Genomic DNA, 15,121 nt, shown 5'->3' on the forward strand with positions numbered 1-15,121 from the left:
CGCTGTGCCCCCAAACCCGCTGGGGCGCCCTTGGGCCAGTCGGTTGCCGAGCTGGGGAGTTCCCTGGAGGACTGGGCCCAGCAGCGACTCCAGCCTGGTGACCGGCCTCGCCCCAGCCGTCGGCTTCAGCACCTTGAGCCCAGGGCATGTGGCTGGCTGCTGCAGAGCCCCCGAGCCACCAGTCCTGTCTCCCAGGGCATGGGGCTTACTGGCTGCGGGGGCAGGTTATCCTGCCTATGCCCCCCCATGGTAGCTCCGGACCCAACTCACGGCACGTGCTGGAGAGGACTCTGGATCCAGCCTGGGCCCTGGTTTCCTCAGGTGCAAGTGGCTGATCCCTGGGGGGCGGTGCAGATTCATGGAGGGAGGGGGTCTGGCTGCGCCTTCGTGGGTCTGTGCGTCCATCCCTGCTTCCGTGGCCAAAGGCAGAGCCGCAGTCACCGGTGGGTGGGTGCGTGCGCGTGTGTGTGCGTGCGTGTGTGTGTGTGGCTGGCCTAGGACCAAAGCATTGTTCTAAATGCGCAGATGTGCCCCTGCCCCCCCATATGCCCCTGCCTCCCATATGCCCCGCCCGCCCCAGCAGCACAGGCCCGTTCTGCCAGGTGCCTGCTGCCCCCCCCCCCGCTTCGTTACCACCACAGCCCCATAGCACCAGGCTAGAACCGTGCCCCCCCCAAGCCCCAATTTGGCTCAGGTATCCCCTGGGGGGGCAATGCCCCACTGCCCTGCCCCCCACCTCTCACCCCAAATTCTGCAGCCTCCTGCAGTGACGGGGTGCCCACCCCTGCCCTCCCAGCTGGACCCAGAAATCAGAGGCCAGCGGGGCGGTGGGGGTGGGGTTGGTTGTTTTTCATCATATATTTATTACATAAATATATAGTAAAATAGACCAGCAACAATTACCATAAAAATATCTTTCTTTAAAATCCTGACCAAAAACACAAAGGGTTTAAAATCGCACGTCACAGACACTGTGATTGTCATGTACAGCAGCAGCTCTCTGCCGCCCGGCCCCCTCCCTCGTGGGGCACGGGGGAGGGGAAGGAGGGTGGTCTCACCTCCCCGCCCCCCCAATGCACCGAGACCCAAACACCGACATACATTCAGTAACTCCTGCCACTGCCCTTCCACACTGCCGCAGCCGCGGGAGCCACAATGCATAGTACATGGGGTGGGGGGGAGGCCCCCCCAATGACTGGACACAACAGGGAAGGACCCCCCCCCCCAAGCGAGCTCACTGTCTCTAGAGATGGGCTGGATTTGAAGCTGCTCCCCTCCCATTCCCCTGCAGCGTGATGGGAGGGGGGGCGGGGGGGGGTACCAGGTCCAGAAGCTAGGAGGTATGTGCTTGGTGACCAAATACTGAGGGGGGGAGGGGATGTGGGAACATGGGGGGGGGCATAGGTTGCCTCTGGCATTAAATAGGGTCCCCCTCTGGGGGTCAGCCCCCCCGCCCCTGAGCAGAGGTGTCATACCACAGTCTGCCCAATGGGGGAGCTGGGCTGGGGGGGCCCCTGGGAGCAGAGACGGGGGGAGATAGCGACACTGGACGTGTAACTGCAACGGGGACCAACAGATATGACACAGAGCCACCCCGGAGGGAGCAGCCGGACACGGCCACGGCCAGCAGGGGGCATGGACCCCACCCACAAAGCTGGGGTGTAACGCGAGGGTGGGGCCCCATTGTGCACGTGTATATGTGTGTGTGTGTGTGTGTGCCCGGTTTGTGTGTGCGTGCGCAGGCGGCTAGCACTGACATGTCCCCCAGGAGTGAAGTCGCGGGCCCCACTACTGGGGGTGTTTTACACAAGACAAGCATCCTCCCCCGGCTCCCTCAGCAACACCATTGCGACCCTGCCCCCCCCCAGCATCTCTGAGCCCTGAACGCCTGAGGCCCCCTCCCAGCAATGGGGGGGGGGGGGGTTGGCCTGGAGGCCTGCCAGGAGACTGGATTTGTCTGAAGGCTCCTGCAGACTCTCTGCCCCTTTGAAATGGTGGGAAGAGGGGAGATTGCAGGGGTAGGGGTGGTTTTAGCTGGTGTACCCCCCAGGCTGAGCCCCTGCCCCTGGCTGGCTGGGGGGGGCTGGGGCACAACTCCTGCCGGGGGAAGCATGGGGGCAGTGCGCTGCCGGCATAACCAGGGGAGGGGGGGACCTGGGAGATGGTCACGGATCTTCCTCCCTGCACTCCCAAGGAGCTTCCCCGACTGAGCCGTGGGGCTGGGAGTCTCAGCGGGGGCACAGGGAGATGGAGGTGTCGCACAAACACTACAGCACGCAGCACCCACTGCTGCGTACAGGGACCTGCTCACACCCTAGCCCCCAAGGAGAGTGACGCTGGCTGGCCAAGGCTGTACCGCTGGGAGCAGGCTGTGGCGGGTGGCTGAGTGGTGGAGGGGCTGGGGCAGCCGTGATGAGAAGAGAAATGGCACTGGGCAGCAAGCGTGTCAGGCGATCGGTCAGATGCATGTGCAATCAGACACACGTGTCCAGAGCTGGGCACACACATGCACTCATGCTTGCACACACGGAGACTCACAGACGCAAGTGTATTTGCACAAATAAATGGGCACACGTGCAAACAGACATGCACACCACACGTGCAAACACGTGTGTATATACACACACACACACACGCTTTGCAATGGGGACCAGGCCAGCAGCCCAGCCCTTCCACCACCATGAGCAGGACCCTGTCAAGGCCCTGCCCTGTGCCCCCCTCAGGGTCTGGGCGATATTTCCCTGAGCAGTGGGGACCCCGGCTCCCCCCGGCTCCCCCCGTCCCCTGCCCCCGAGGCCTTCGGCAGCACCTCCGCCAGGGTCAGGCCTCAGAACCGGGCCAGAACTGTGCAACCTGCTTCGCTCATGGGCACAGGGCGCCCCAGTCCTGTGCCAGGCTAGCAGGGGTGGGGGAAGGGGACGGCTGAGGGGGTCTCATACCAGGGGGAGGGGCAGGGTGGGCCAAATTTAGAGCCTTCCTCGACAGCCACCCATGGGCAGCCAGGCCCCTCCAGCTCTGCGCATTAGTGTTTGGGCATCAGGCTTGGCTGAAGGCCCTGCGAGCTGGCACAGCCCCCAGCCAGGGACCTGGTCACATTGCAGACACACCCGGATCCCCCTCCCCTCCCCGCCCTCAGAGACCAAAACAACCGGCAGGACTTGGGGGCAGGGGAGGCTGAAGGTTCCTGATGCCCCCCCGCCCCAAACTCTATTTCCTAGACAAGCTGCTCAGCAGAGCTGAGGTAAGCAGGGCAGTGTGTTTCCTCAGGGTAGGGACTTCACAGTTTTCCTAGGAGCTTAAGACATTTTGCACCAACAGTGCAAGGAGACGAGGTCCCCCCCCCCCCCCCAAATCAGCAGCCCCGCTGTCACTGAACTGACGTGCCTGATGCCGGAGCAGCCGCTCGCTCCAGAGCGGGGAAGGGGCATGGGGCGGCACCCTCCCTGGGCTGTGTGTGATGGGGGACGGACAACGGGATGGGGAGGACAGTCGCTAGCTGAGCTGCCCCCCACACCCACTCATAAGCACGACCCAAGCCCCCCACAGCGTTCCTACCGTCAGTGCTGGGGAACAATCAGGGCTCCCTGATTACAGCTTTAACCGGGGGGAGGAGGGGAGCCTGGGAGGGGCAGGAGAGCTTGCAGGAGTCTCAGCTTCTCCATGGGTTTATAGGGAGGCCCCAGAATCAGAACCACCTCCCCCCCACACTGGGGGTTTGGATCAGAACCAGCCTTTCACCCAGGGTTTGCAGAAATCAAAACCAGCCCCGATTTGATCCATTTTTAGCCCCCTTCCTCCGGCACAGACCAGGAACAGGTGAAGATGCTGTGCTCGTCACCAGCCTTGTGCCAGCCGCTCGGTGCCAAGCCGGAGCGCTGACAGGTGGGGAAGAGACTGCCGGGTTCTGAAGCCAATTGCCAGCCCCAAGCATTCAAACAGTCGCTGTTTGATTAACTCATCCAATTTGGGTCCCTTTTCCTTGCCCTCCAAGCTGCACTCGCTTCCTGGTTTCTAGCCTTTCTCGGCAACCACGAGAGAGAAAAATCTTTTTTTTTTTTTTTAAATGAAAGCTGAAGTTTCCCCCAACCCCATGACTCCGGGAGCTGGGGCTTTACAAAAAGCATCAACCAGTGGGAGGAGAGCTGGCATGCTAAGTAATGGGCCGAGACGCTGCTGCTCATAGCACCCCGGGGAAGGTGGGACTGATTACAGAAAGCCAGAGTATCTGCTGGGGAAACGTACTCCTTCCTATATTTACAGAATGGGCCACGGCTCCAAGCAGGCGGCACCCACGCCTGGGCCCAGGTTTTCCACGGAGCCCGCGACGCTGGGTGCGTGTTGGGTGCTGAGATTGTTTGAAAACCTGGGCCCTTTGTGGGGGCCCGGGCCCTCGCGTCTCCATCTCTCCCAAACACAGGTGGCTCTGGGAATATACTGCAACAGGTGAGGCTAATACCAAAGGGGGCTCCAAAAACCTGTCTCCCCCCCGCCAGAATCAACTCCTTCCCTGGCTGCCGCCGGCTCCGGCGCCCTGGTCACACCGCTAACGGGGCAGCTCCTCGGCCTACGCCCACCAAGTCCGGAGTCACGGCGGTGGCTGGGCTCCTGTCCAGCCCACCAAGCACTATCGGACCAAACCAACCAACAACAAAAGGTTTGTGTGTTTGTTTGTTTTTTTTAAAATAACCCGTAAAAAGATTTTTTAATTAAAAAAATTTATATATATAATTATATATATATATATATATATATTAGCTTAAATCGGAGCGGCGTTAACCCTGCGGTGGCTCTCCTCACCCGGACCTGAACCTTAAACGGTACATTCAGAATAAGCCGATCCCCCACCCCCCATCCCCGTTGGCCTCTCGACTGAGGTAAGAAAACGAAAATTCACGCCCTAAACTGGGTAAGAAAAAGCTTAAAAACGAACTCCCTCCACTGGATACTGATATAGATGGATAGATACAAAGACAAGGCGCAAATCATCGGCCGGGGCTTTGCTGACAGACAGCTGGGGAAACGGGGGGGTGTCCAAGCGTGGCTGACTACCAGTAAGTGCCCCCTACAGGCAGGGGTGAGTGAGTGCAGCTTCTCCGCACAAGGAGTGAAATTGAAAAGTCCAGAAAGGCTGATGCCCATTGGGCCTTAGATCTGCCCCCTGGCGATTTAAACTCCTTTACGATTGTTATTTCCCCCCCACCCCCCCAAAGGAAAGAAAAGGAAAAAGCAGCGGAGCAGAGACGGAAGAGCCAGGCGGGCCGCAGCCCGCGGGGCTGGCTAAGTGCAGAGGGACAGGGAGCTCCCTGCTACAAGCGCCGCGTCGCTCTCGGCTGAGGCTCAGTTCTGCTGGTTCAGCTTTAAGGATGGGTCGTGCCAGCGTGCCCCTGTGGCTGCTGCCGGGCTGCAGGGGTGGGCAATGCCATTGTCTAGTCCCCAAACGGCGGTGCCGTGAACTCACCCGCGCTGGGGAAGCCGCGTCGGACAACGCGGGGTTAAACACGCGGGCCCGGCCAAGCCGGGATCGGAGACGCGTGGGTGGCACCCCGGGGCTGAGCCGAAACACGCCCGCCGCTCGGGTGTGACGTGTCTCCTGGGCCTCGTGCTTTCCCAGAGCGGGTGGGCCACGGGCTGGGGCCGTGAGGGGGACGGTGGGCGAGGGGGATCCCCGGGCACAGCAGGGAGCGTGCACACCCCACCCTGGTGACCACGGGGCTCTGGCTGTTGGAGGAATTGGGGCAGGGGCTGGGAGAGAGATCAGGGCAGGTAGACAAACCTAAAGCGACCAACGCAGCTGCCCTGGCTTGGCCTGTCCCTAGCTTCCCCACACGCCTAGGAAGGACAAACGCCTCAGCTCAGACTCCCGGCCCCTGTGCCCAATAAGTGCCATTTTCCAGGGCTCCCCAATCCCTCCTCCCCCCGCGCACCCCTGCCTCACGGAGAATCAAGGCTTTGAGGTGGTGAGGCGAGCTAGGCACTGGGACGGCATAGCTGAGGGATAGGGTAGCGCATGCTGCAGGCCAATACAGGGCAGACTACTGACGGCGTTAGTGCAGTGAGCGGTGGCAGGGAGGGGGCCGTCCTGTGGAAAGCGCGTGCCCATTAAAAGTGTGGGCCCGATGGGGAGCGGCGTGGGTGGGGCTCAGCGCATGGTCCTCCCTGGCCCCTTGCTGAGTGAGGGGTTCTCCTGGGGGCATGTTACCAGAGATGATGGGCAGATGGTCCCTGCCCTGGGGGTATCAGAGACAGACAGGCCACTGGAGGGGCAGGGGCAGGGACCTGGGCAGGGGGAGTTGGTCAGAAAATAGGCAGCTTCCCCAAAGAAAATTACGACTTTTTGGCAACATATTGAAAACCGAAATATTTCCATTCAAAATGGCACTGCGCTGCCTGTTGGGAGTTGTAGTTCAGATGTCTCATGCCCCCATTCTCCTCTAGGGGCTGGTTTCTTAGGCTGGACTCCATCTCCCATGATGCCCCAGTGAATTTTCTTGGGCAGGAGGTGCCCCATGGGAGCCTCTGGCCTGGTTCATCATGGGAGATGGATTCCAACCAGAGAGTCCATCCCATAGAGATGAATGGGAGCTCAAGGCCCCCAAACCACAACTCCCAGGAGGCACGGCGGCACCATTTTGAATTCAGCTCTTTCGGTTTTCTGGTGTTTGTTCCGTCAACGAAGCATCAAAACTTTCCGCAGGGAGCAGACTCTGCATGGAAAACCAAATTGTCCCGCGAGAGCCAGTTTAGAGCCAATGTTTTCGACCAGCTCTTATCTTCCCCCTCGCCCCCTCCCAGCACAGCCCCCAACCCCTGCGGGCTGGAGCCTCTCTCCCTTGCCCACCGCTGCCTCGCCTTCGGGAAAGTGTCAGAACTACGGCCCTCGGCAGGCACCTGCACTGGGGGAGAGGCGGGTGTGCTGGGAGGATTGGGGTGTCAGGACAGACCTGCCCGCCCCATCCAGCCTAAGAGGTAGATGGGCCGAAGTGGCGGGTTCTTGTGGGGGGGGAGGCGGGGAGAGGGCAAGGGACCTGACAGCCCAACCTCGGAGCCCCGATTCTCCAGTGTAGCAGGGAGCTGACGTTCTCTGCTGGTCCAATCCTGCAACCCTGGCACGGGGTTCAGCTGGCACCCTGGCTTCGCGCCCTGTAGTTCGATGGGAAATCGAGGCACCCCTGGGAATCTAACCAGCGACTTCCCGCTGGAGTTTTGTCTTTTAATAAAAAAAGTGCATTTGTCGTTCACGCTCGGCTCCATGGCCCGAACCCCCCACCCCAACCTCACCCCCTCTCCCTGCGCCCGGGTTCTCCCCTCTAATAATTTAATAGCTTTTCTCTTCTCAAAGTGCAGTTAGTTAATATTTTAGCCTCTCAGGGAGGGAATAAATGCTAAAAAGAACAAAAACAAAATCACCTAAGGAAATAATAAAGGAAACAAACGCTCTGACGTCTGGGACTGTCCTGTGCAAACAAACAAAATTCATAAAGTCCGTGGAACGAGAGAGGTTTATTTGGGGGGAGCCGTGAGGTGCCAGCTGAGCCTAGTGCCAGGGAGGTGATGGGACGGAGAACTCTCTGAGTGGGGGGGTTCTTCCTGCAGTTGGGTTGAAATCCGGGCTATGTATCCACCCCCCCAGCATCCCCATAACTGAGCGGTTCAGAGGAAAGGAGATCCAGGTTCCACTTATCCTCCCCTGCTACTCCAAATCCAACTCCTCCGCACCCCCCAAAAAAGCTCATGTTTTGTGTGGTTTTTGAAAAGTTTTGCCCCTCCCCCCCACCCCGACAGCAGCCCCGCCCCCACGGTCCCACCCCCTCCGCGGGGGTGGTGGTGGTGGTGTCGGCGCTGCCGGGTGACACCCACGCGCAATATTTAGAAAAACAAACCAAAACGAAAAAGAACCAAGTAAAACGTGTCCAGGAGGGGCTGGGGGCGGGGCTCTCGTTCGAGTCCTGGCCCCGCCCCTCGCCCCCTCCCCTCCCCCCGCCCTAGACTTCCTGATCCTCAAAGACCTCGAGGAAGAGGGGTGGGAACAGCTCGGTGGGGCACTCCACCTTCATGTGCAGGAAGCGGCTGGCGTGGCAGGCGCCGATCATGCGCAGGTCGGTCACCTTCATCAGCAGCTTGGGCCAGAAGTGGGGAATGTTGTGTTTGCGATAGTTGATGTAGTGTTCGAACGCCAGCAGGTAGGTCTCCTGGCACTTCTCGATCTTCTCCACCCGCAGCAGCCCGGTGCGGTCTGCGGGGGGGACGGGCGGGCGTCAGGGGGGGACGGGGGCAACGCAGCCTCCGCCCGAGGGGCTAGCCCCACGGCTGCCCTCTGTGCCTATCGCTAGCTCTCCGCCCCCTCCATCCAACCCCCACCGTATCCCGCCCCTTCTACCCATCCCCTCCCGCCCCGCCTATCGCTGGCTATCCGCCCCCCTCCATCCAACCCCCGCCACATCCTGCCCCGCCCATCGCTAGCTATCCGCCCCCTCCACCCAACCACCCCACCTCTTCCCCTGTGCTCCTTCAACCCCCCCCAAACGACTCCCCCACCCTACCTACCCATCCAAACCCATCGCTCTCCCTTTCTGGCTATTCAGTCCCATCATTACCCCTGTACCCCTCCACCCCATAAATACTCCTTTATCCGTTCATCTCCACAACTACCCGCTACCTACCCCTCCCTGCCCTCCACTTCTCCCTGCCCCCATCTAGCCCAACACCTGGCCCCACCACGACCCCTCCGTCTCCAGTTCTCTCGGATACCTGAGCAACAGCTCCGGCTCTGGGCTCCCTGGCTGCACCAGGGGCTTTGTCTCCTGCGCCCCGGGCCTCTCCCCTGGTGCTCTTAGTGGGCACCAGCAGCGCATGGGGACCCCCAGCCAGGGAAGCTGATGGGGGGGAGCAGGCTGTGGAGATCTCAGCTGAGCTCACAGGGGGAGGAAGGAACCGGCCCCTAACCCCATGGGCAGCATCGGCCATGTGGCCTGGTGCATGATGGGAATATCCCTCCCCAGCAGCAGGGCCCAGTGGGTGAGGGGGCGGCCGCCCCCCGCTGGCCCTTACCTGAGGACATGAGCAGCACGGCTTGGAGCAGCGCCACCTCCGTGTCGTCCAGGTTGAAGGCGGAGAGCGACTTGCCCAGGTCGAAGATGGCGTCGGACACCACGCCCAGCCCGCCGTTCTTCAGCTGCTCCCGCTTGACGGCCATCTCACCGCTCAGCGTCAGCGTCTCGCTCTCGGGGTCGTAGCGCACGGCCGCCCGCAGCGACATGATCTCCATGCAGCAGCCCTTCAGTAGGATGATCTGGTCCTCGCAAGGCAGCTGCCGCGGGGGAGCCGGGGTCAGACACAGGGGAGACCCTCGGCTGCCCCGTGCTCCGCCCACCTCCCCCTTGGACTCCTCCCCCAGGCCCTGCCCCACCCGCTCTCCCCCTGCTTTTAACCCCCTCTCAGTCCTCGAGTCCCTGTCCCCCCAACCCATCTCCCCTTCCCCACTGACCACGGCCCCCCTTCCCCCTTTTAACCCCCTCTCTGCCTGCCTCACGTCTCTGCCCCCATCTCCCCTCCCCCGCCGACTACCCTCCCCCTTCCCCCTGCTTTTAACCCCCTCTCCGCCCACCTCAAGTCTCTGCCCCGCACCCAACCCATCCCCCCTTCCCTGCTGACCACCCTCCCCCTGCCCCCGCCTACCTCTGAAAACATGGGCAGTTTTTTGGCAAAGTCCACCACGCGAGTGATGGCCGGGGTAATGATTTTTGTAAACTCGCTGAATGCCTCCAGGTCGACCTTGTCCCCGTCGGGCATGGAGGCCATGGGCGATTGGCCGATGTCCTCGGGCTGTGGGGAAGGCCGGGACAGCCCGTCAGGGAGCCAGCCCGCCCAGCGCGCTGCCTGGACCCCTCTCCCCAGCCTCCTCCCTGCATGAGCCCCCACTGCCCCCCACCCTGGGAGAGGGGGAGGGGCTCAGGGTTCCTCCTCTTGTGCCCCAGACAGGCTGGGGGGAGAGCAGCCTCCGTCTGAGCCCCTTGTGGCCAGGTCAGGGGAGAGGTGGGGGAGGGGGGCAGGGTAAGAGAGGGAGCCGTTCGCCCAGGGCACAGAGCTGGTCAGCAGCAGAGAACCCAGGAGTCCTGGCACCCTCTCCCCCACGCCTTGGCTCTCCCATGGTACCAAGGGGCTGTGGCCAGGAGAGGGAGCTCCCTCAGCAGCCGAACCCTGGCCGGCGTGGGAGGGGGCTGTGGGAAACCGCCTCCCCACTCAGAGCTGTGCCCTTCACCCACCCACAGGAGGCGGCATTAACCCCTTGGCAGCTGGAGGGGCCAGTGGGTGAGGCAAGACCAGGGCATGGACAAGCCCTTTGGAGGGGGCTGGGTTTTCTCCTGCTCGCTCCCGGGGGGACCCATCGTTCTCCTGTGCTGCAGGTTCTGGGGTTAGCCTCTGCCCACCCCGTCTGTGCTCCAGCGAGACCCCTGGGCACCGCCCCGCAGCCAGCACCAGACCCTGAATGGAACCGGCTCATCCTCCAGGGTGTTTTTGGGGAGAGAACCCAGGAGTCCTAGCTCCCAGCCCCCACTCCCAACCCACTAGACCCAGCCTAGGTCAGCAGAGTGGGGAGGGTGCCCCTATCTGGCAGCGCTTTGGTGACCCACGTCTGAAATGAGTTTACTGAGTCTCAGCCCAGTTCCCAACGGCTGCATCCTGAGACCTCCCCTCTAACGCGACTGACCCAAATGAGCCCCCTGGGCTCAGCAAAGGCTGAGCGGGGCACAGAGCCGGAGGGTCGCCCTGCCCCCATGATGGAGGATGGATGGGTCACAGGGGGCCTCGCAGAGCCATGGGGGAGAGGACGGGCTCAAGTTAGTGCTCTATGATCGGTCACCCACTTGGAGAGGACAGTATCATGCCACCAGGCCCCTCACCATGGTCTCTAGGCTCTGAGCCCAACAGGAGAGGGATGGCACTCCCACACCGGAAGGGGAGCAGGACAGGTCCCACACACGGACTGCACAGACACCGGCCATGGCCACAGAGCATGGGGGTGGGCTCAAAGTGTCCCCCACAAACTGCCAGCCCCTTGCAGTGGTATGATGGCTCTGGGTACTGGGGAGGGCCGTGTGCTTGAATGAGCATTGCACAGCGCGCCAGGGCCCGTAAGCACGTGAACATGTGTGTGCGTGACTGCGGCTTGCACGCCTGCGAGGGAGCATATGGGTAGGGCTTGCCCGTGGTGCCCAGGGCTGCAGGTGCGAGTCCGTGCTCAGCGACCGTGGCTTGCCCGCAGGGTGAGTAGGCGTATAGGCAGGGTGTACCCGCTGCGGGCGGGGTGGGTGTAGGTGACACGACCGGGTCAGGGCGCTCACCAGGAATTTCCGCTTCTGTTTCCAGTGGCTGCCCTGGGCGTTGGTGCTACGATGCGCCTCCGTCACCACGTGGATCAGCTCCCACTCCTCGGCGCTGGGTTCCGGGCGGTGCTGCAGGGTCTTGATCATCTCCTCCTTGCGCCGCCGCTCCCGGTTCTCCTCAATCAGCTTCCGCTTGGCTACCCGCTTGGAGTCATCCAGCACCACTGGGGGCAGCACGCAGAGGGGGCGGGGCATGAGCACAGGGGGCGGGGCCTGACCAATCCCAGCTCAGTTCCACACAGTGGCCGTGGCGATTGGCCAGGGCGCCACTGCAAGGGCTCTGGGGGAGCCCCTCAATGGGCAGAAGGTGCACCCCGCGGGACGCAAGCCGTCCTGGGGGGAACCCCGGTGTCATGTTCCAAGTGACGAGTTCGAGGTCAGAGGCCTGGGGCTACCCACAGGGGCAGCCCCTCTCTGGGGGCTCTGCCCCACCTGCCTCCACGGGTATTGAGGGTGATCACCGCCCTTTGTCCCACCCCCCCAGCGCCCCACACCGGGGCGGGGCGGGGGGAGAATACGTGTCATTGTCTCACACTTGCAACCCCACCCCTCCGGCGTTAATCTCTTGCTGCCCTTGCGGCCGCCCCCCACTGCCCCCTGGCTTGTGGCTGGAAGAGGGGGGGCCAGCAATGGAAGCGGGTCTGGGGTCCCCCTCCCTGGTCAGCACCCGACCCGGGGAAAAGCCCCCAGACAGGCCTGTAAGCAGGGACTGCACCAACACCGAGCGCGTGAGCCTGGCCATGCGCTGCCTCCCCCCCGCCCTTGGCCCCGGGGCCCCCCCAGCCGCTGGCTGCCCCTCCCCACTTACAGTCCATGGCCATGCCCACGGCGATGCACTTCTTGAAGCGGCACAGCTGGCACTGGTTGCGGGTGATCTTGTCGATGACACAGCTGCCATCGTACTTGCAGGAGTAGGTCGGGTGCAGGTTCTTCTGGATGGTGCGTCGGAAAAAGCCCTGTGGGGAGCAGAACGGGCCCCGGTGAGACACCCGGGCCAACCCAGCCCTGAACCTATCCATCCCGCCCTGGAAAAGCAGGTGCAGGGGGAGCCCCCGTGCAGCCCCACAGGATCCCAGGGCTGGTATCGTGGGGATGTCTCCCGGCACGGGGGTGCAGCCACCTCTGGGGTGCAGCACACCAACAGTTCCGTGGCAGGTTAGAACAGGAAGTGACGGAGGATCCTGTGACCTCCTCCAACATCGCCACAGCTCCCCTGCCCCAGAGGGGAGAGCGCCCCAGTGAGCCTCCTGCAGCACAGCGCCCCCTAGCGCCCGCCTGGGAAACTGAGCTCAGGGATAGGCAGGCACCCCCTACTGAGCCCCCCCAGAGGTCTCCCCATCACCTCCAGACCATCCCTAATGCTGCAGAGCTCGAGAGCTCTTGCGGCCCGGCTGTGCCCTAGACACCAGGCACCTCCCTTGCATCTCACCTTGCAGCCCTCGCAGGTGATGCAGCGGTAGTGGTAGCCGGTCGCCTTGTCGCCGCACACGACACATTGTTCATCTTTGTCCAGGTAACTAGGGATGTACCCTGGGGAGGAGGGAGCCCGGAGGTTACAGCCCTGCAGAGCCAGCGTTCGGGGGAGAGAGGGAGCCCCACGGCCTGCAGGAAGCGGGTGCCCTGGCAGGGGGGTGTCAGGGACCCAGGCCCTGTGCCAGCAGGCAGGTGCCCCGGGGGGCGGGACGTGCACTCCGCCAGACACCAGACGAGACTGTTCTGCTCCGTGCGGCAGCCCCAGGGCCGGGCAGCACACGGGCAGGGAAGGACGCGAGTGGGGCAGGGTGTCACAGAGAATTGGGGCTGGCGCGAGTGCCGAGCAGCGGGCAGAGCTGAGGGCAGGCGCGGCCCAGGGCGCAGAGCAGAGACAACGCAGGCGTGTCCAGCGGGCCGCAGAGGAGCCAGCCAGCCAAAGCACGTTGCGCTCAGCAAGGCTGGGGACAGAGAGAGAGAGACGCCCCCTGGGTTCGAGGGCGCCTTGTTCCGGCAGGTGGGGATGCAAGCGGGCGGAGGGGGCAGCTCAGGGGGCGCCGGGTGCGGCTGGCGGTGCTGGGAGGAGCCAGGGTCTTGCACGGAAAACGCCGGACGCTGCAACCCAGGAACTTGACTCAGGAAACACAGATGTAGATGGGCACAGAGCCACCCTAAGCAGCCCGTGCCCCCCCCGCCATTCTCTCCAGCAGCCCCTCCACGCTTCCCCCCGCACTCTCCCACGCCCCACACCAGCCCCTCCACGCTCCTAAAAGCATCCGGCCTTGCTCCCATCCCACCCGGGGAGCTCTGCCAGCCTTGTCCCTGGGACAGGCCCCCCCATCACAGAGGTCGTGTTGTTTGCTGAGCCAGTGGGTTTATCTCCCGCCCGCAGGGCCCCACTGTCCAGCCTGCTGGAGCCGATACCCTGAGCTGCCCCGGGCCAACCTCCCGGGGACTCGGAGCTGGGCCCGCCCCCGTACGCCAGGCCCTGGCCTGACCCCGAGACCCTCCCTAGGGCGCTTTAGGGACGGAGGTCCTTTGTGGCAGGACCCTGCGCCCTCCTGGCCTGGATCCTGACTGCCCTGGGAAGGGGGCACTAACCCGCCCGTGGCTGTGGTGCCTCCCAGCCTAGGCCAGGGCCCAGTGACGACGCCAAGGAGAAAACAGCTGCATGCCTGACCCATCAGCCGGGGCACAAGACAACACCCTGGGGTGCCCGCAGCCTGTCCTGGGGACAGGGGGACAGAACAGGCCCCAGGGCGGGGGGAGTGGACAGGCCTGGCCTGGGGGTGGGGGACACACAGTACCTGACATGCTGCTCTTCACCGAACATTGGCTGCTCTTTCTTTTGCGTTTCCCATCCAGCCACCTGCAGCAGAGCGAGAACAAGACCTGGTTACTGGCTGCAGCGACGCCTCCCCCTGACGGGAGCTCCCCCGACAGGCGGGTCGCCCCTCCTGTCCCCATTGCACGGTCGGGCAAGCCGAGGCCCAGGGCAGCGACCCACAGGCCAGCCCCAGCTCAGGCTGCAGGTACCAAGGGGCCGGCCAGGGGCGGCGACAGCCCGTTATCTGGAAGAGCAGGGGAGATAAGGGGCTTGGGAGGGCCAGGGGAGGCTCTGAGCACCCCCCCGCCCCGCCCCAGCTTCCCTGCCCCAGGCCTCCTCCTCCCATCCACTGACTGACATCCACCAGCCCTATAAACCTGACACCACCCCCACACCCCACTAACCCCAACCCCCCCCAGCCCTGTATCTCTGACCCGTTCCCTCCAACCCCTGACCCCCCGGCCCTCTAACCCGTACCCCATCCCTCCCCGCCATCTAACCCTGTCACCACCCCCACCAGGCCTCTAACCTGACCCGTTCCTCCCACCCCCCAGCACAGTCTCACGCTCTCCACACCCTCAGAGTCTCAATAAACAGGAATCCAAGGGTTGGATTCAGATGCCCCAGGGCAGTGAGATCTGGGGGGTGGGGGAGAAGGGGGGACAGGGGGCGTGGAAGCTGGCTCCCAGCAGTGGCACCCAACCTGGCCAGTTCAGGGCAGGGGGCACTGATCTGCCTGCCGGCTGCAGAGGGGCCTTGCATGCCCTTCTGTCCCCAGGGCAGCCGAGCTCGGAGGGGTTTGCTGCAGGGACGCCCCAGGAACCCCCAGGCAGAGGCGACGGGAAAGTGGCCGTGCAAACCACAAGATGGCGCCGTGACATGCCACGAGCGAAACAGCCCCTGGCTGGATCCAGAGCCTGAGCGGGGGGGGCGAGAGGGG

The 15,121-nt window shown here is 63.2% G+C and overlaps 1 protein-coding gene across 2 annotated transcripts in view; it reads right to left on the reverse strand.

Moving 5' to 3' along the window:
- Positions 1 to 7,481: 7,481 nt before the first annotated feature.
- THRA (thyroid hormone receptor alpha) overlaps positions 7,482 to 15,121 on the reverse strand; it is a 40,434-nt gene continuing 32,794 nt past the window's right edge. Inside the window, exons 4-10 of one of the 2 annotated variants that reach the window (XM_065577470.1) lie at positions 14,162 to 14,223; positions 12,814 to 12,914; positions 12,193 to 12,340; positions 11,343 to 11,548; positions 9,676 to 9,822; positions 9,049 to 9,307; positions 7,482 to 8,233 (exon numbers count right to left, since the gene is read on the reverse strand). In XM_065577470.1, coding sequence (XP_065433542.1) covers positions 7,983 to 8,233; positions 9,049 to 9,307; positions 9,676 to 9,822; positions 11,343 to 11,548; positions 12,193 to 12,340; positions 12,814 to 12,914; positions 14,162 to 14,223 — 1,174 coding nt within the window. In that variant the 3' untranslated portion in view covers positions 7,482 to 7,982. Of the gene's footprint in view, positions 8,234 to 9,048; positions 9,308 to 9,675; positions 9,823 to 11,342; positions 11,549 to 12,192; positions 12,341 to 12,813; positions 12,915 to 14,161; positions 14,410 to 15,121 lie in introns of those variants that run through there. The other variant, XM_065577469.1, reaches the window with a different exon arrangement.

Source organism: Chrysemys picta, chromosome 24 (assembly GCF_011386835.1).
Source record: "Chrysemys picta bellii isolate R12L10 chromosome 24, ASM1138683v2, whole genome shotgun sequence".
Lineage (NCBI taxonomy): Eukaryota > Metazoa > Chordata > Testudines > Emydidae > Chrysemys > Chrysemys picta.